General features: G+C 48.0%; 1 protein-coding gene across 27 annotated transcripts in view; it reads left to right on the top strand.

Annotated features, from left to right (window-relative positions):
* CaMKII (Calcium/calmodulin-dependent protein kinase II) overlaps window positions 1–21,568 on the top strand; it is a 113,078-nt gene that overhangs the window by 10,578 nt on the left and 80,932 nt on the right. For all 27 annotated transcript variants that reach the window (XM_025308106.1, XM_025308105.1, XM_025308104.1 and 24 more), the window contains exon 2: window positions 20,299–20,393. In XM_025308106.1, the coding sequence (XP_025163891.1) occupies window positions 20,299–20,393 (95 nt within the window). The remainder of the gene's footprint in view (window positions 1–20,298; window positions 20,394–21,568) is intronic.

The raw sequence follows: 21,568 nt of genomic DNA, 5'->3' as shown, positions 1-21,568 counted from the left end.
CCCGGAGCATCCGTTCGTGGTAGCGCGATGACGCGTCACAACGGATGCAACGTGTGAAGCTACCGAGCTAAGAAAATTGGAAATTTTCGTATCGTCGCTCATCATCGCTCATCATCGAATCCGACCGTAGGCGGCGATGCAAAACGCCTATTTATTTACTAGCGTTTCTCTCTCTTTCTCGGTCCTCTCTATCCTTTCGCCCCTTTTCCAGGCCGGGCCCCTTCTCCCTCTTCCCCCCCCCCTCCTTCTCGTGACGGGGTGATGTAGTTAATAATAGCAAGCGGTACAGGACGAAAATAGGCCCTGCAGAACTATGCAACACACGGCTGAGGAATTTCATCGTCTGCTGACCTCACACGGCCGTTTCCTCCGCGCCTCTTAATGAGACCGTGCCGCCGCAAAGACATACGTCGAGTTCCGTTGTTTCAACGCGCCGCCCGTCTTAAGTTAGGGTTTATCTATGGCAAAATCGTGACCGCCGCGAACGTGCTATTGGTGACTCGTCTCCCGAGACTTTCGGATCTGCAAAGATTTATTCATTCATTGACCCTCCCGAATACCCGCATCTTTATTCATTAGAACGAACGCTTTGAATTTTTCATGAGTTATTTCTGCGCGCACTGTATAACGTAGTTTGGTAATATTTAGAAAATCTTATGGTTGAAAAGTCTGGGATTTTCATCTCTTCTCCCCTTATCTCTTTCTCTCTTGCTCTCTTCTCTTCTCGCCATTTCCTTCACCAAATTTCCTTTACCAAATGTTCCACTTATATCGAGACCCGTCCTTTTCACATTTATCGCAGCATTACATCGTCGAGTCTTTCTTCGAAGATAACGATCGATAGAGTGTGAAAGCAATAATAATTCGTATTGACATTTATTTGCGGAATAATTTACAATCCGTAGAGACAAGTTAGTTTCCCGAAACGTTTCCCACGTTTGGGAATTTTGCATGGCGCAGCGCGGCGTTTTCCTGGAGGATTAAGTCGTCTCTCTCCCTCTCCTTCTCTCTTTCACACACACACACCTCTATATTCCCCGGCTCCAGGATTCAGTAGGTTTCGAATCCAGATGCAGCGGGAATTTGTTGTGCCGGCTGCTACTAGTCGCGAAGTCGCTTAATCCTAACCGGCAGGCCGGTACGATGACGGACGAGAGGTCGGGCTTTAACCTGACGTGAACGGTCGCGTCAGGAAAGATCACGCTGTTGGTCACGTCCTAAATGTGCCGCTAGACGCGCTTGATTCCCGGAAAATATTTCACCGAAATTCCGCCACTCGTGGCTTGCACTTCTTCTCCCGTGGAAATTTCTCCGAAGATATTTACCTTCTCCGAAATATTCGCGCACAGCGCGAACGCATTTAAGCAATTTGTTCTTGCCGGGATATGTACTGCAGCGAATTTTGTCAGAATTTCACAATAGTCCACCACCTCTCCTCCTTCTTGTTTCTTGCATCTTACTTTTACTTTTCTCGTAATGTTTGAATTTCGACGAGGAGAATAATTGCTCGGCTGAACGCGCAACGCACGCGAATCAGTCAACAATCGCGGCGGAAAGTTGCATCCGGCCTTGCCAGGCACGTAGACAATGCTGCGAAGAATCGTTTGAACACGGAGCAATCGCAGGCAAAGTCGGCGACCGCGACGTGTGTGTGAGAAAAATGAACATGGATAACGTGTCGTTAATCGCGTAGTCTCAGGAAAAGGGCGGCGATTGCAGTCGCGCCGTGTCTGCCTTCGCACGCTTATTTCCACTGCCTCTTCCAAACCGCCGACTTGTTTAGAGGCGGCTCGGCGGCGCTGCTGCAAAGTTTGGCGTGCGTGCGTCGACGCTCGTCGATTATGCGAATCGATCTCGGTGAGGTGGAAATTCGCGCTCTCTCGGTATGTGATTAATGACACGGAGTTGCGAAACTTGCGGAAAGTCGTGCTGATCGTCATTATGGTTCGCTTTGTCATGTTTGCGGCATACGTCACGGCACGGTGTTTGGGAGGAAAGATAGGAAAAATTGCGCGAATTTTTCCTCAATGATTTCTCACGGTCTCTCGGGGCGGCTAAAAACTGCTCTTTTATTCTCATTATCCTTCGCAGAGCAATATCAATGATTATCTGCCATGCAGTTGTTTTTACCTGTTCCTAGTGTTGGCTATTTTTGCAAGTTTTGCAGCACCCGCACGCAGAAAGTTGCAGTGTGCGATAATTCTCTTTTCTTCTTTTTTTTTTTTTCTTTTTTAATTCTTTCTTATATTGTATACTTGCGTTTGCTTGCATTTTATCGTCATTTCTCGGTACGTCATTTATCGTCATTACGGAATTCGCGCGCAATCTTGGTAAAAAGTGGAGCTCTCAGCTCTAGCAAAGAGATCGAGCAGAGTCGAGTAGCCGAATAGTTTCGCCTGCTCGTCGCCGCTTCGGCTTCGCTTCCATCACACGAATATTATTTTTGGGGCCTCGGATCGAAGGCGAACTTATTTTCAGACGCAGTGGGCCGCGAACACGGGCATTTATATCGATGTCGGTTCTTTTAATCTCTCGATTGCGGAACATCTATTCGCGACTTTAGAGTCGGCGCGGCGATATTATACAACGGGCGAGAGCCGCGCGTTTCTATTTGTATCTGCCGCGTTAAAAGAGTCCGTCGGATGTGAAATATCGCACTTGGGTGAAATGCGGTAACTTTGCAGCGGCAAAGTACGGCCGGGCGAGAGAGAGAGAGAGAGAGAGAGAGAGAGAGAGAGAGAGAGAGAGAGAGAGAGAGAGAGAGAGAGAGAGAGAGTCCCGTGATATTTTCACCTCACGTAATACTCGTAAAGTGGTCGTTTCACCTAAAGAAACTCTGATATTTTTACAGACGTGATTGTATACGTTTACGTACACGTGACACGTGTATCCGCGATTGAAAATGTCCGGGGAGCATTTTCGGGAAAAGGCCGTAAATTCGACGTACGAATTGCACGCTCGGTGCCGAAAGAGTCGCCAGGGCCGGGCTATCGTGTGCGTGTGCGGGTGTAACAGTCGCTACGCCTGCTATCGCTGGAGTTACCGAAAGGTAATCCGCGGCAAAGCCGCGGCCTTAGGAGCGAGTGACAAGCGCGAGCGTGCGATCTAAAAATAATGACACCTCGTGTACATGCGCGCGAGAGGTGCCAAGGCCCATTACTTTACCGTGCGGAGGAAGAAATTGGGTGGGAAGACGGGGAAGGATTGCTCTTTTCCCGAGACGACGCCGGCTTTGCCCGCTATCTTCGAGGGCGCATCCTGCGAGGGCGATAAAGTCCTTTGCCGCTTCTCTGAATGCGGGAGAATACGATGCTTACATAATGGATCAAAGGCTCTCTCTCTCTCTCTCTCTCTCTCGTTCCCTCCCTACCTCTCGTCCCTCCATCCGCGGCGCAGGAAAGCGCGGTCGAAAAGACTGTGCGTGGCGTTACAAAGGAGAGTGAAATAACGAGAAATACCGTTTGCGCTCTCGTGTCTTATTATTAAGAATCTCAAATAAACTAACTTCCGCGCGCGCGAGGTGGTTTATTAAGCGCGGGCGGGGGAGAGGAGGAGGGGCGAGAGATAGCTTTCCCCTTAGGAAAGATCCCAACTATGCTGTTGGGTATTTTACGCGCGGCGGCGTGTAGGGTGAGACGACGCAATTTCGTGCCTGTAGGATTTAATTCGTTGCCGCGTATCTGCCGCTCGTGTCCTTTGCTCGCGCAAACTCGTGCAACATTACCGCGTTCCCTTCATTTCTCATATGACGCGGCGTATCGCCGAATCTCTCATTCATTTGGAAATGTGACAAATTTTTCTTTGCGGAATGTATACTCTCGATTAACGGCCCTTTGATTCGAGACCAGCAGGATTTTAATTTGCGATTCGGAGCTGCCGAGTGTATATTCAGTGTTGAAAACCCGAGCGGCCAGACAGACGCGAATATATTTTTTGCGCGAGAAAATTGCTATTAAGGGGACTGGGGGGTCAGATTCAGTCTGAAAAATCGTGCTTGTTTTTGATAATATTTTATCTACAAACTGAATAAATGTACAAGAATGAAAATTTGAATGAATATTTATATAACATATGAAGAGTAGAAAAATTTTGTTTATTAACAAATACTCATATAAATATACGTTCACTTAAATTTTAAACGAGTTGTTCTTGAAATTTTATTGTTCAACTTTTTCCAGTGATTTCTCCGAAACTGAGCTTCGTGTCGATTTGAAATTTTGAAGCAATAATATTTGTTCAATCATGGACAAGTCCGTCAAAATATTTCATTTCGAGATATTAATTTTTTTATTGTAAAAGAAGTGAAAAATTTGAATTTTTTCCTAATAACTGTCATTTTGTTAATCTTGTTCCTAGTGATTCACCGGATAATAATAAGCCTCCTCAAGATTTCTAGCTAAAATTCACTCTGATCGTACCACCGAGAGCCGAGATATTATTACTGTAAAAACGACAACTTGAAGAAAAAAAGGAGAGCATATTTCAGCTATATATATCGTATATTTATATAAGTGTTTGTGTTAATAAACAAAGTTTTTCTACTCTTCACATGTTGCATAAATATACCTAAAATTTGCATTCTTGCACATTTATTCAGTTCGTCACAAAATATTGTCAAAAGCAAGCACGATTTCTCAGCAATCTGAACCCTCCAGTCCCCTTCTTAACCAGCGAGTTCTCTTGCAGAGAGAAAGAGAGCAGGTGGAGAAGCCATTTCGCGCGAGCGCGTATCGCTCGCACTTTAGCGTGTCCCGTCGTAGAGGATACTTTGCTTTCGGTATTTACTCTTATCCGGAGGAAATGTATTCTTATTAAGTAAAGAGGCCGCCGGCATATAGCTAACTTGGGCGAAGCACGTCCATTCTCTGACCTCTTCCTACCGGGTTCGAAAGGCATTGTCGCCGGAATGCAGCTGATATTCTTGGAAACTGGGGCGCCAAACTTTATTCCTATCCGCGAACTGCCCGTCGTACCCGGTTCCACCTGACGTCTGAATTCACGAACGTGATACCGCGGAACAGGGTCTTGCTAGATACACACGTATCGCTGCGTACTTTCGAGCGGATACGATCGGTCAACAAGTCGGCCTAATTTCCCTTCGCGAAGATACATACCTTGTCCTGTCGGCTTTCCGATTATTGCGCGCGAAACTCGATCGTGGAAACTGATTATGGATGAGCGGCGGCAGCCCATCAGATCCAAGGTGCGCTCCGCGTTCAAGCGTTCCTTTTTTTTGTTTTTTTTTTTTTTTCCCCAAGGAAGAAGTTCAATTAGCCGCAATTTCTCACGAGACAATTTTAGAATCGTCGGATATAACGGAAAATCCTCCATGTTGTCCAGGCATTGACAATAGCGCGAAATATTCTCGTTCGCGTGGAAATAGCCACGTCGCGCGCGGATCTGAAACTCCCAACTTCGCCATCACGTCTGATTGAAGCGCGTCGACGGTTGGCCAAGTAGTTTGGTTCGCTGCAAATTGCATGCGCTCTGCTAAAACCGATTTCAATTTGCATGCCTGTTTACGAGCTGTAGTACGGTTAACAATCTCCCCCCGTCAACGGCATATTCAACGGTGGGATAAACCGCATGATGAAATGAACGACGTTCTACGTTTCGACGTGACTCGTGTGTCTTGTTGCGGCAACGCTAGAGAATGTTCAGGAAAAAGGGGGGAGGAGAAACAGAGAGACGGTGTCTCTCTCTTTTCATTTTTAGCTTCACACGACTCGGCTTAAAAGAAAGGTCACAAGGGTTAATCTGAGAGCTCTCGATCGAAAGATCAGATGCCGTGTTGTTAATTGCTTTATTCAGCGAAAAGTCTCTCGCGTAAGAGAGCAGCGAATCGTGATAATTGTGATGAATATGCGAGTCTCTATTAGACTATCCACATTAATTATGAGCGCTTGTGTTGTGTCGTAGTTACCTGAGCCACAGCGACGAGGGTGCGTCAGGTTATTATCTTACGGAAATTCAAACGTTGTGTGCAAACTTTGCGCTCGCTTGTTTCAGCGACGATCGCGGAACAAGCGGTTACACCGCGGTCTCTTTGCACTTTACGGAAGTGTATAGCTCCATAATTGAAGATTATCGCTTAATGCAGCTTTGCGTTTGTTTATCGATCCGTTGGATTCATTCGAATTAAGTGCAATTCTTGTCACACACACACGTGCATAGAATTCTCTTGCTTCGATTCTCGGTGCGAAAGAAGGCGACTCGATATTTAGATATTTAGATATCTATTGGGTTGGTAACTAAGTGATTGCGGATTTTGTCGACAGATGGAGTTTACACTTTCTTTTGTTTCGTTAACGTATTCAAAGTACCTAACCTATATTTTTTTCTTATTGTTTGGACTTCTACCTTTCATTTAGTACAAAAATTATATCGATTAGTTGTTTAGTTTTGTTTTTATCCCAATTTAAAAATGGAAGAGCAAGACGTGCACTTCAGACATATTTTATTGTATTATTTCCGAAAAGGCAAGAACGCATCGTAAGCACACAAGAAGTTATGTGCTGTATATGGGAATGAAGCCTTGAAGAAAAGGCAGTGTCAAAATTGGTTTGCCAGATTTCGTTCTGGTGATTTTTCATTGAAAAATGCTCAACGATCTGGCCGTCCAGTTGAAGTCGATGAGACCCATACCAAGGCCATTATCAATTCAGATCTTCATAGCACAACACGTGATATTGCAGAGAAGCTCAACGTATCGCATACATGCATTGAAAAAAATTTAAAAAAGCAAATTAAAAATTTTGAATTTTCACTCTTATTTAAATTCCGCAACCACTTAGTTGCCAACCCAATATTTCACCTTGCGGAAAAGGGATAATTTGTCGTGAGTCAGGTAACTAACTAACTAATCGAGTTTACGATAGTTCCGATGACGCGTCGTTTTACGAGGACGATAAGATGATTGCGTGTTCGCGGCTTATCTCAAGTAACGACAGATTTCAAGGCACCGACTCACTTTCTTCAAACGCGACAGAGAATCGCGTAATGTAAAAAGTAAATCTTACGGGTGAGGAATGCGTTCGTGTACGCTTGCTTGCGATGCCGCTCCAGGTAGCGATGAAGCCGTTGAAGGTAATCAGTGACTTCTTTGTACGAGTGAAGGAGCCGTTTGTTGAAAAATTATCGCAACAGGTTTCGCGTTCTATTTGATCTCCGTGAGTTGCCATAATACGTCGCGCGACTGTAGCGCGCACTCATTGAAATATGAGACTGCATTACGAATTCACCGCGAATGTCACGAAGCACAGGGACGAAATAAATTCCCGCGAAGAGAGGATAAAGCGCGGCTCCTTTCCCTTTCTCGATAAATAACCCACATCTCTCTGTCTCTGTGTTTCTCCATCTCGCCGAGATACTTGATTGGTTGGTCAATTTACAAAAATCCAGGGACCCCGGCTTTGTCTCAAGCGGACGATTGACAAGCTCCTTTAATCCTAAGTATTATCCTCGCGCTTACGTAAACGCGACTAGGAGCAATACGCTTGCTCATTTGCCACGATTTCATTCGAAGAAACGCGTTTGCGATTTCAATTGTTCTCTGATGCAATATTATATGGATTACATCAGCTGTCGCGCGATATTACATGTTGTATTCTGACGCTCCCGAAGGATATTTCCGCTCTCTCTCTCTCTCTCTCTCTCTCTCCCTCTCTCTTTCTCTCTCTCTCTGTCACCTTTGCGCACACATTTTCGTTTATTAAAAAAATTATATATATCCAATTAGCGACAGCGCATAACGGCAGACGAGTTTGCGCTCGCATCATTTCACGGCGAATCGATACGATTACGCAAACGACCTGGACGATAAAATTGCAGTTGCACCTCGCGCGAATTTTCTTTTGTGTGTCCACGATGACACTCGACCCACTGCGGCGCCGCGCATAGCCAAGCTCGATGATACACGCGACTAATTAGTGGCGCGTATTAAATTGCGTCGCTTGGAGGTGCCGAGATTATGCGGTGGGGGGGGGAGGGCAAGTAGGAAAGGTACGGAAGACAGAGAAACACAAAGAACGGAGAAATGACGCCGAGAGGAACGACAACGACGGGATTTTCCTTTCTCCGTCCCGTTGCTCTGCGTCTTATTAGCCCCATTTTTTTGTTTTCCCTTCTTCTCGCTCAACTTCTTCCCTCGACGTTTTATCATCGACGACGGCGACGGCGCGAACGCGTGACTCGGCAAAATTGACCAATTCGTGCCTCTCCCGAAGCGCCTTTCCGGCTTTTTTCCTCATTTCCGCGAAGTCGCGTATGCAATTTTCACGGACGACTGATTATTACGGTTAAAGAGGATAGCGTGCTCCACGCGGAAATCGCTTTTCTCGATGGTGCTTGCCGCCGCAGGAATTTTGCCAAACACGCGGACGCCTTTTAAATACGCCGATATACGCCTGCGTCATGAGATATTAAGCGACGAATGGCGCCGTTATTCTGCTAGAAATACCAAACTTCTCGGGAATGGCGAGATGTTACCGCGAGAAAGAGAGAGAGAGAGAGACGCTCTTTTCGAGATTTTGTATGTGTGTCGGCTATAGTTTTGCGCAGCGGCTTCAGCGCGCAGTGTTACAAATTTTACGACACATATTTTCAATTGCATAAAGAAGCAAACAAACTTTGGTACGTTACTTTTGCCCACAACTTTGCCACAAAGGAAACTTCCCGGAGAAAAAGAAATATCCTTTGTTTTACCAATTAATGCGGATTCGGATTCGGTTTCGGTGATTTCTCGAAATTGCCAAATAACATTTTAACGAAATAAGATGCAAGCTGCAGATTTTTCATGCGGTGTCACTTGATACCGCAATAATGGCGATAATCGCAACTTTGATCAAACACACAATTGCTGTACGGGGAAGGAACTCCTCCCCCTGCTGCGAAAGTTTCCGCGAGCGAGTTTACGATCGAGCGCTTTTAACGAGTTTGTCCGACGCCGCGCACCCAAGTGTCGTATTTTGGACGTCGCTTATTAAAATACAGCGCACGCTTTGTGCGCCGCTTTTATGGCCGTCGTAATTCACTTGTTTACTATTATTAGCAGTCTATATGTCGGTCGTGCAAATTGTATAATATTATCCTGAGAATCACACAACGGCAACGTTTCATTCTCATTGGCTCGAAAAATCCAACCGGACGTGTTATATTTTCCGCGAAATTACATGCGAAAGGGACGATATTTTGCTCCGTGTGAACAGTCGTACGAGCGACACTTGATCGAGAAACGCAATGATACTTCTCCGTCTCTCGATTCGCCGAGTTTCACGCTATTCTAATTTGACACCAAGTTGGTAATGAAGTCTGCTGTAACGCAACAATTTTTCCGACGAAAAACATTCCCGATGACCCATTCGATCTTTATTGCGATCTCTGTTTAAACGGAGCAAGGGTTTGTCTGTGTATTTTTCGCAAAGGGCGTCGCCGTCGCCGTCGCCGTCGCCGTCGCCGTCGCTGTCGTCGTCGTCGACGACGTCGATACTACTTCCCTCGCTGTTATCATTTCGCGTCGGGCGGTCGTGTCGACCGGAGTGACGACCGGAGAAGAATCGCCGCTTCGAAATGACTCGCAAGGGAGATGTCGATGTCCGACGAAAACGACCGGCCGGCTGTGCGCGGATGGTTGAGGGCTGTGCCGCTGCTGCACTCCGCACTCCTCGCCTACCCTCGCCGCCGTGGAACGCCAAGTATCGACCGGTGAAAGCCATCCCCGCCCGGTGGCTAAACCGGCCAACCCCTTCGTCGGCGTTCAACCCCCACCAGCGCGGCTCTTATCCGACTTCTTATATTTTCCATCTCCGTCGTAGAGTTCCTTTACCCTTGGTCGTTCTGTTGGGAGAGTGGAGGGATGCTCCGCGATACTCGGCCAGTGTCGACGTATCGATACTTTGTCCTTGTTACTGCGCTGCTTTTGCGCACGGGCGCTGTCTTCGTCGATAGTGTCCTTTGGCAGGCTCGAGACTGGATCGAGTCGATTGGTATTTTTCGTTTTTTAAAGTTGGCCGCTAAGTTCACATCGGTTCGATTGGACACGATTATCCGTGATTGTCGATTTTTCGACGATCGGTCTTTTCGCTTCAAACGTTTTCCCAAATCGAAAATTGGATAATATCTATAATGTTATAAACATCACATGGGGGGGGGAGGGGATAAAGTTGGGACGTTGAAGACAATTCCGCGGCAGTGCCGATCGAATAAAATGCGCGCTCGCGTTTACCGTCAAATTCCGCGACGCCGTTATCGGATTAATGAGACATTGTCATCGACTGGCGGTCGTCGGTCATTCCCGAAATTCATTAGAGCGAGAGAGCGTCGAACGTCAAAGATGGCCCGTTTGAAGTGTTTCGAGCTGGTCAGGATATCGACGGATCATCGATCCGATTGTGAACGGAGACAACCCGCTCGCGCGAGAGTGGTGGAACCGTCTCTATATCAAGTTGTACGCCTGGGGATGCTTAAATTTAACAGGGTATCGGCATTTCTCCGTCTCCCCCCCCTCTCTCTCTCTCTCTCCCCTTTTCATCTGCACATTTCGGATTTCAATGCGAGCAAATTGAAAAGCGGAAAACATTGCACAGCCGTTAAATAATTTTCTCAAAGGCGAAATAACTCTTCTGTCTTTCCAATTGCTGTAAGCAGCGATAATATCGCACAAATTTCATAAAAGCATCCGATTAATAACGAGCTCGGCGATATCAGAAGGGTGCAATTTTTCCTTGAAAAGTATAGCTCTAGATAGAGCGGATGCAATTTCGACGGAGGGCGATTTTATCTTCCAAACTGGAATGTCGATAGAAAAGGGAGAGAGAGAGAGAGAGAGAATGAGGAAGGGAGGGTGGAAACAGCGGATGTCGATGATTTATTATGTACGTATTCTCCGTGCTTATCCTCGTAATAAATATGATAATCTCTCGAAAAGATCTCATGAGCTAAAATATGATGACAAAAATACAAATTTAGTCTTTAAAGCGCGAAGCAAGATAAACAATTGATGCATTCTATATGAGAAAGATGAATTATGCATGCAAGTTGAATATCGAATTAAAAATCTCGAGGAAGCTCCTCGAGGTAAGCTTGTTAAAACACGGCAAAATGATGAGACGTCTCGCTCGTTGTTGAGATTCTTCCAGCTTTAATATCGAATTATCTGAAATGAATGTTTAAAGAGCGTTAATTTTGGACAATTTCAAGCGCGGTGGCGAATCCGCTTCGAAATGTAACGCGCAACGCGATTGATTCTCACGCAAATTGCCATCTCGAGCGCGAAGCGCATTATCACAGCTACCAAGTCGCGTGCATACGTGCGTTGCATACTTTTGCAAATACATCGTTTCGAAGCAGCGCGCTGGAAAATGCACGGCATTTCAGCCGGTCAACGGCGGTGTGAAATTTTACCGCGGAGATTTCGTTGGCCGCTTGCGATTTCCCGGGTGTAAATTACAATTTCCAGCCGACATCGCCGCCGCCGCCGCCGCCGCACCGTATCCTAAAAGCATATTTTATCGCGGTTGTAGCGCTGCTGCGCGAGATTCCCTTTCTCTCTCTCTCTCTCTCTTTCTCTCTCTCTCTCTCTCTCTCTCTCTCCCTCCCTCCCTCTCCCTCTCTCTTTCTTGCTCTCGTCGCTTTTGCGCGGCAATCGAAGGATTCGGCTGGAAAAATTGCTCTTCCGAAAATTAGCACGTGGGTACCTTTGGAGAGAGGTCGTGTTTGCGAAATTTATAATAAACAATCGCAAAAGTGTAATATGTAATTATGAAGAAACGTATAAAGTTGCGGGAAATAAAGAGAACCATTCGTCTTCTTTTCCGGCTACGGAAAAGAGTGACGTGTGTGCGATGGTTCGTGAAAATGTTTTTCATTCGTCAAAGACGACTTTGACGCGCACTTATCGCGTATAATTTGCGAGCGATTAAACTTCATCCCCCGTCTGTATTGGTCGTTCGCAGTTTCTTAACAAGACAGCGCTCGCGACGGACGATCGTTACTCGTCGAATTTCAAGCTTTTTGCTTAAACAGCCACGGCCCGTAATAAAGTAATGACTCGCCGAGGAAGGAGCGGAGCGCGAGCCGCCCCCAGGGAAATTATCTTACCGACTACTCGTCGTACCGGCCCGCCACAATCCGGCTTTCGATCCTTATAACGAACGGATAACTCTTTCGGGCCTGCGAAAGAGGTGGAGGTGGAGGAGGAGCAGAAACGACCGGTCGTTACCTAGATAGACGTTCATGTGCAATGTACCCGACAATTACCCGCAGTCTTTTCCATCGGGACTCTGCGATTCCGAAAGTTACGGTTTTATTTTCGGCCGAGCGAATGCGTCTTTTTCCGCTTTTTTCCTTGTCACGCGACGACCGTAAAGTTCTCTCTCTCTCTCTCTCTCTCTCTCTCTCTCTCCTTCGCGGTATAAATGCGTGAATATTCCAGGTAAAACGATCATCCGAGTGTCGTGTTCTATTAAAGTAATTCTTCTCATTACCATAGAGAAGGCTCGACATAATTAGCGACGTGGGTAGCGTTTATGAGGAAACGCTCACGTAGTGCAAACAGTGAACGACGAGAGCATACTCTGGTATATTCGGAGACCATTTTCTCTCTAGGGAGAAGTCTTTTTATCGAAATTTCCGAGACATTCAAAGTCTATTTTGTGTCGAATTTTTCTTTCATACCGATCTTGCCGACCGACGAGAAGCTGTCTCTCCGCGTTTGCCAAAAGTATACATACTTAATGCATAATTAACACAATTTAATTACTATGTTAATTAAGTCGATTCTACGTAGTTGAGAAGCTAGAACTCGCATCTTCATCTACCGCACGTGGCATGTAGCAATTAAACGCCAAGTTTTCCCAATCCCACATTTCGCCTTGACATTTCGACTATTCGATGAAAGAAAAGTAATTATTTAATCGATAAACGCAGCGCTCTTTTTCTAGTCTCTCTTTCTAGTAAACTGTATCCCATCTCCAAGTGCCATTATTCATCCCCGGTATTGTTAGCACTCGAGCAACCGGATGTACGTATGCAATCAATTTTGTGGCACGTATATCCGCAGCGAAGTGGCCAAGTGAGCCACCATCGCCGTAGAACACTCTCTCACATAAGATTGTAAAAAGTGCAGAACTCGGAAGTCAAACTGAAGCGTCTACTACAATCACAGGCGAACAATTAGGCGAGGCGGCGAGTCGAGCCTCCGAGTCGTCTGACGCGCTCGCCGAAAAATCTTCCTTTCAGCCGAATTCGCCGACGCGGCATATTTCGAGACGCGGAATTAGCGCGGAGGTCGGCCGTCAATTAAAGGGTTAATAATAGCTCTCTCTTTCTCTCTCTCTCCCCCCCTCCCCCTCTCTCTCTTGGTGATAGGAGCCGGCGGACGGTTCTGCGTTTGTGCTGCGGCAACTGCATACGTGCACATGCGTGCACGTCGTGCTACGACGTGCGGTCGGACGCGCAGCGCGATGCAGCGGCGGCAAGAAGTAGGGCGAGTAGGGTCGCTGTGCAAAGTGCGGGAGCACGTTTTACGACCTACCACGTGACGCGCGGTGCTGTGCTATAGAGGGGGGAGGGGGGGACTCGCGCGACGGGGGTTGTAGGATTCTGCAGGACCTGCGCGCGCAAACGCGTACCTATCCTCTGTGTGTGTGTGTGTAAGACATCCACAACCCCGCATGAAGCTCTCTCTCTCTATTTCTATCTATCTATCTATCTATCTATCTATCTACCTGTTCATCTATTCACATCTATCTCTTCTTCTCTCCCGCTCGCTTCGGCGGTGCTCTTCGGTCGATTAGTTCGTTCCACGAGTTTTCCCGAATCGAAGACCAACTTGGATAACGCGAGAGACTATTTTCGACGGTCCTAGCGCCGCTCGATTGGAGACTTCCAATCCGCGGAAGCCAATCGACGCGACAGTTTGATAGAGTTAATAACGATTAATCGGCGGCGCGCGTGGTTGTCGTGATTCTCTTAACGTCGCAAGACCGTTACGTTTGTCACGAAGAACCTCCGCGCCGTTTTCATCGGTAGGCACAGCCAGCAAATTGAATTGGACTCTGCTACTTTGAGCGTTGCTCAAAAAGACGTCCCGTCTGTGGCAGAAAGGAACGATCGGCTTTTCGGGATTTCCCGAGACAGAGTGCAAAGCGCTCTTTGACTCGTTTCGTAAACCGCGTTGGGCCGCGGCGGAATTGTGGAAAGTTCTCGGCTGGAAAAGCCTTTCGGTAACCCGGAGGAGCCGAGTGATAAATCGAGCGCGATGAGGAGCCCCGAGTCGAGTAAGAAAGAGAGGAGCGCCCTTAGGGATGTGCAGGCTCGCCGCGTAGCGAGCGAGTCGCGCATGTGTGTGTATGTGTGTATGTGTGTGTCTCGACGAGGAGCAAAGAGGTATTATTTAAAGGCGTCGTCCTTCTCCTCGTAGTTGGACGCCTCCCTCTTTGAGGACTCATCGTCGATCGCTCTAGTTCCACGTCGACGAGCGAACCGACTCGTTTCAAGGCCGACCGTTCCCCTCGGGTGCCTGCATCGTCCTTGCATCCCCCAACTCTCCTTGCCCTTCTCTCGCCGCTTCTTCTCCGCAACGTCTCCGCACATCCACCCCTCCGTTCCCATGCGGCTTTTTTATTCCGCTCTTCTTTTTTTTTTTGTCCCTCACTCGTCCTTCCCTACGGCCGACATTTTTCTGCTTACCTTCGCGTACACTTCTGTCCGCGACGCGTTATCCTTTATGCGGCGCGATAACACGCGAGGGACGAGAGAGAGAGAGTTGCTGGCGAAATCTTGCAGTGGAAAGACGAAATTAAAGACACTTTTCCACGTGGAGGATATTGTTCATGTTTCAGCTGTCTCGTCGAAAAAAACTCGCTCGAGCGCGCATTTTCCCCGCATACGCGATACGTGGTGCTTTTTACGTAGTGCGAAAAGTTGCTGAAAGATTCAGCGGGTCTTCCTGTTAATAAATAAAGTCGCGACACTTTGGAACGCTTAATGGCTTAAAAAAGGGGAGACGCTTAGAAAAACGCGACGCGTATTCTCGCTTCATCCTCGCGCTGCCTTTGTGCGGCGAAAGCTTTGTATGCTAATCTACGTAGACGCAAAGACCGTCGCGGCGCGGCCTCAGAAATTTAAATCTCGGCTCGTTCCTGAGGAACCTTCGTCGCTATTTTTAGCACGGAAAAATGTTCGTCCCCCGCGCATCCCCTCGGCCTCTCCCTTCCTCGCCGTATTGGGGAACAGCGTTGCTGTAATTGATTTTGCTGTATGAAGTAGTTCAAGGATTATTCGGGACGTTATTGCTTTAACGGCATATTAACGATGCGTGATAACTCGCGCATATTACATAATACATCTCGCAGAAAATAAATGTATCAAACTGATGAGCACGCGCCGTACCAAGTGCCGTAGAAGATGTTAAAGTCTTGTTCCACATTTACATTATTCGACGGGTTCTATCCAATCATTGACGCGAAACGACAGTTTCGTCACGTTGCATTGAAGAAAGGGAGAGAGAAGGATGAAATCAAAATGCAATTTCACATTCTCCTCGCATTGGAGCACCTGCTGCGCGCAGATCCGAGAATTTCTTGATCGGACGTTTTTATCGTTTCATTGTCACTTTTATTCGACACACACGTCACTTTTGCATTTTTACACGAAAAGCACGATCGTCCTTCGGCATTTTATGTTCGCGACGATGTAACGACGCTGTCGCGTTTAACACAAACTTTTGTTAATTATATACCATCTGTCGCGCACGCGCGCACGTGTGTGTGTGTGTGTGTGTGTGTGTGTGTGTGTGTGTGTGTGTGTGTTACTGGCAGTGAGAAGCGCGTCGCAGTTGCTCGTTTTAGTAAACTGCATCGTCCGCCCGACCCTCCGCCAAGTCGATCACTCGCCAAGTCGCACATCGAATATTAACAAGTGGCAACAGATAGCGATCATGCGACAACATTTCCCCCGACACAAAGTCAAACCCAATTTCTTTAATAGGCTGAATAATCAAGCGCGAACATTCCCGCATGTTCTCTGTATTATTATTTTTATTTCAACTCGCTATCCCTTAATTCGATTTTTCATTCAACGTCGCAAAGATTCGTGATTATATCGTGCGATCGGTATCGACAGCGCGAGTTTGCGGCAAAAGGTGGCGACAGAGTCGCGATAATTAAACTTACGACTGATTGTGTAATTGTGGAACAACATACACAGTTTAGAAAATGAGAGCTACTCGCGCTGTAACAACGCGGCGTGAGGGGGGGGAGTGTCGATGCGTCGGCGTGAAAACTACTTTGAAGGAGGAAATGAGAATACGAGATCGATCGCTTCTGTTACATCAATGGGGGAGATCTATACGAGAACGATACTTGATGGACGCGACAGAGAGAGAGAGAGAGACGAAAGCGTCGCATAAATCCACGCGTACTCGATCGTGACCGACCAACGCGTCGGCGGTGGAACGGCGGGCAGCGTGCGAGAGCAGGAGCGTGACATTAAATAATCGTCGTGCTTCGGCGGTATAATCGGCGTAAAGAGCACGTGAGCGGAAAAGCTACCACACACGGGGGCTGGAAAAGCATCGGAGTAGAGACGGGGGACGGAAAGGGGTGAAAATGGGTACTCGGCAGTGGCGGCAACGGCGGCGGCGGCGGCGGCGGCGACGGTGGCGGCGGCGAGTAGCTGGTGGCACAATCTCCGGTAATGATTGGTCGTCATGGAAACGAGCCAAGCACCCGCCTCGCCCTTTTTCCTCTGGGTAGACCGAGCGGCGTGCGTCGCGTCGCGGAGAGAGTCGCGTTGCGTCGCATCGCAACGGCTGCAACGGCGCCGACGCCCTCGGCTATTTCCACACCCCGCGGCAAAGTTAATCTCACTTCTCTCACCTTTCGCCTTTCCCCGCGGAAGATTTGCTCTGCAATTTTTAGTCCGAGCTGTATTTCGTGTTGCTGAGAGAGAGAGAGAGAGAGAGAGAGAGAGAGAGAGAGAGGGGGGGAGAGCGCACCTCGTGTCGATTCTTTGCGATATTTAGTCAAAGACAGCAAAACATCGTCGCGATCTTCCTTTCTTGGAACATAATACGCAGCGACGTTTCTCTTCCTTACTGAAAATCATCCCGGAAGAGATTGAATATCTCACACCGAAATGTTGCGACCGCCATCGCGACGCGCCAGCAGACAGTCGGGTCGCGACTATGGGTCGCGCATTACGGCTTTACTGCCGCACCGAAATTTCATACAAAGAGTATGCAATAATAGCGAGTGTAGAAAGAGCGTGCAAGGTCCTTGAGACATTTTCGCGAGTCCGCCGCGCTGTCTCGTCGTCCCAGTAAAACTCGATATGCGATTTACCGTGCGCGCAGTTACGACTACAATGACGACTGCGATTTCCACGTAAGCGAAAGGGACCGACGCGACGCGGCAATAAATTCTGTCAATTATCCAACGGCGACACACCGAGTCCGCTCACAATTCCATTGGTAGCTCTCCTCCCTTCTGTCGTGATGGGCTGCGACCGAGTTGTCACCCTTCTTACCGGATCCGAAGCCAATTACAGACGTGCCGCCGACAGTTTCTTACCGCCTACCTGTCCGGCAAGAAAGAAAGCAACGGCTGACAGCGACACGCTCGGCGTACGACGAGCTGTCAACATCGCCGTTTTTCCACCTTTTTCCCCCTTTCCCTTTTACATTCGCGAGAGTCTCAGCGCGGTCTCTCGATCGACGCGAGAGCTCTCCGGCTTGTTCTCTGCCGCGCACGATAACGTAACACGTATCGTAACACGTAACGACATAATGAAAATGCACAGGAAATATGTAAACGCGGATATACTGCGGAGTGAAATGCGTAACACGCGTAACATATGTTACAATACGCGCTAAATGTCAGGCGTTAAAATGGAGTAATACCGTTATACGTAATACCGTGTATCGTTATTTTTCCAGATTTTACGCCCTTGCAAGATGGATATAGATGCGCAATTTTTGCTCTCGACGCATTCGCGTGTCGGCAGACATTTCATCTCTCCGAATCAAGCGAATGTGTTAATTTGGATGTTTGCTGCGGAATTAGTTTTTTTGATTTATCATCCAAATTTGTACGCTTCATTACGCTACGATAATGGCTTCGACATCATCGGTCAATTACGGCGTCTCGCCACCCATCCGTTTTTCCGTCACCGTGAGCGGGCGCGCGCGTAAAGAATGCATTTTTCGATCTGCTCTCTCTCTCTCTCTCTCTTTCTCTTTTTGATAGACTAAGGGAGGTGGGTAATAAACCTCCGTCATTGCGCCATTTCGCGGTACGATATCTCTTTGTCACAATTACGATGATGGAGAGAGCGCCGGGCGAACGTCGGCGGATTTTTTTGCAAAAATTCCAGAGTCGCGGACATCTCTTCTCCCTCTGTCGCGCGGGCGTTTGCGCGGAGAAATGGCAATTTAGGTCTCTCGCGGCGAGCGCGCTCGTTCAATGGGCAATCTGTAGTCGCTAATCTGCCGCCTTGATCGACGGCGCTACAGAACGCTCGCGGAAACTTTAGCGGCCCCAAGTTTCCACGCGGCGCGCACGCGGTTTTCCGTTTATATAGGCGCACGGTAGTGAGCACGTCCCCGGGGGTGGGTAATCGAGAAAGTTTAGTTCCCGGTAGTAGCTAGAGACGCCGGATATACGCGACTATGAATTCTGGGGAAGGACCTTAGCTCGCGCACGGCTCCCTCGGACTGCCCTCGGTAATCGCCGCCTCGTTACAACACGGCTTTTTACCCCTCCTGAGAATGCTCCTGACGTCATCGTGTGCCGCCTTCGCGATCATTACGGATTTATTTTTAGGCACACACGGAGAGCTGTAAATCTCGTAGAATCGCACAATCGATCTGTGCCCAGGCTGCGACCGGTGCGACCGGTTATTGCCGTTCAAATCCGTTGTTGCAATCGCACAGAGTCGCGTTCGCAATTGAGACAGAGAGAGAGAGAGAGAGGGAGAGAGAGAGAGAGAGAGAGAGAGAGAGAGAGAGAGAGAGAGAGAGAGAGAGAGAGAGAGAGAGAGAGAGAGACTCGTCCTTCCGCCCGTGACATTTCGTTACTTTGCGTCATATGTATCTTTTCTCTGTCGTTTACCTGTCGTTTCTCTCAGGACACTTTATAGGACACGCGTCAACGTTAGAATCGACAAGTATCGAATTTTTATCTCGCCGTCATATCGTTGCTGACAATGAAGAAAGACATCGTACGTGCGGCATAAAAGAATAACGCGAAAGGTATTGGGCGCAGCTGGGGTTTCCGCCTACGGCGGAATCTACGCGGCCAGGATTATCTAAATAAATATTTGACCGTGTTGATATAATGCGATTAAAGATAGACCTCTTGTGATACTCTCAAGCGCGCGGGGGTCTGTGAAATGTTGGTTGAAGCGCAACCTAACGTACCTAACGGCAGGGCCATGTTCCGGAATTTCCGGCGATTTCATTCGACGAAATGTGAACGCGGCGCCGTGTTGAGATCGAATATTAAGCATTTGCCGATACGGGCGCAATTACTATTGACGAGGCACCGATTAACCATAGATAACCAGTAATTACCGAATCCCGCTCCGAATATGTCATATAATGAAGCTCTTTGATGACGCACCGCATGGAGAGATTCCGATCACTGTGGGCCGGCGGCAAAGCGCGAGCACTTGCTTTGCTTTGCGAAAGTATTTTCAACGTTAAAAAATGTTGCCAACGAGCGAGAATAGCGTCGCAATTGATGCCTTCCGCGCGGGCAGGGTCTAGTTATTTTAACGTGATTAATGTTCTTAATTTAACTGTTACGGTTGCTATGTATTATTCGCGACGGTATTTGCAGCAACCAGGATATTATCATTGCGTCCTAATTATTATTTCGTGTATACACATTTCGTACACTACAAACGGATCCCATCGAGATCGAGATGAAATGTCTCCCGACGCGCCGCGTGCTTCTTTCGCGAGAAATTTGCGAGAGATCACCTCTCGTCTCGTCGTTTGTCTCGTTGCCAAGACGTCTTTTTGTCCCGCGTCGCGTACACGCGATTTGGCTATTTCGCGCAACAATTGCGAACTCGCAATTGCAAACTCTCTCTCCGGTTTCTCTATATTTTCGAATATTCCGATGCGCGATAAATTAGCAACGAGGGCTCGCCGTAACTCATCTCATTTATCGTATACAATGTTATACTTTAATCCTGCGTCGCGCATCGCCGACCTGCATGCGTATTGTATCAACCCGCCGAACGTAATAATTACGTTGCAACGCAATAACGAATGTGTGTTTGCGACTGTTTCAGAGGTGCCTTCTCCGTGGTTCGACGATGCGTGCAAAAGAGCACCGGACACGAATTCGCTGCGAAAATCATAAACACCAAAAAGCTCTCAAACAGAGGTAAGTGGTGAGAGGAGGTAGCTCCTCTCTGAAGCTCGCGCTAACGCGCGCGATCCCGTCTCTCGGACTCGGATCGGTTGGTTCTCCGATTTGTTCGCGGGCGAATATATAATTACCGTGAGATATCTGCGTGGCGCATTAGCCGCATACCACCGTACGGACATTACCGTGGCGACACGTTCAGACACATTCGAGATTACATGTGTTCAGTGCGCGGCGCGCATTCTTCCATGATGCATGCATCATGGATATTACGTACATGCGACATACACGGTCAGACACGGAGTATTAAAGCTTGGGCCATGTAATTTCCGAGTTCGCATAGCTTGTTTGCGGCACGCAAACTATGAACTATGAGTATTTATAAGCGGACAAATATCCGCGGACGGATCGATGAGTTTCGGAATCGATCGGAGTCATTATCACTGGAGACAGTGCTCGAGAGACGAGCTCGTATTCGACCGAACCGGCTACCTGTTGTGCCGCTACCGCGAGCGGCGATTCCGCCGTAAATCGCGCCCATAAATAGCCGCGCTCGTAAGTACAACGAAGATTACTCGTGCCATTATCATCGGGAAATTATCACCTTGCGGGAGAATTTGCGGGAGAAACTTTGAGGAATTCATTCTCGAAATATTTGTCACCGTTACGACGCGGCACGATGCGCCTAAAGATGTTGGCGCTACCGACCGTTGGCGGCGGACGCTCGTCGATAAGATGAAGCTTTTAAACGGAAGGGATCTCAAGCTCTCCCGCTTAAAAAGCCGGCCGGCCGGCCCTCCGTATTTCGACTCGGGCCGAGAGAGAAAAGGATCGACGACTCGTCTCGCGTCTCGCTCGTTCGGGACCAGTGTAAAGGTAGGCCGTTTCCCGCTTTCTTTAACATGGCATAAATATATAGTGGGCACGCCAAGTCGGGAACATGGAAGGCTCTCTCCCTCGAGTGTCTCTCCAGAAACGTGTCTGAAACGTTTCCCCGAGCCAACGAGCGTCTGAATCGTCATCGTAAATTTCCATTGCAAAGGAGTTGCTTTCGTGCCTTCGTGCGCGCGCTTTCGTCCCTTTCGCGCAATTGCTCGATCGCGGAAAACGTCTCGGGGCTTTGTATTCCCCCGTTGCGATATTACTCTAATTTATTATTTACCAGGCACCTTCGATACACATGAGTATCCTCT

Source organism: Harpegnathos saltator, unplaced genomic scaffold (assembly GCF_003227715.2).
Source record: "Harpegnathos saltator strain DR-91 unplaced genomic scaffold, Hsal_v8.6 scaffold139, whole genome shotgun sequence".
Classification (NCBI taxonomy): Eukaryota; Metazoa; Arthropoda; class Insecta; order Hymenoptera; family Formicidae; genus Harpegnathos; species Harpegnathos saltator.
This window is presented reverse-complemented; position numbering and strand designations above follow the sequence as displayed.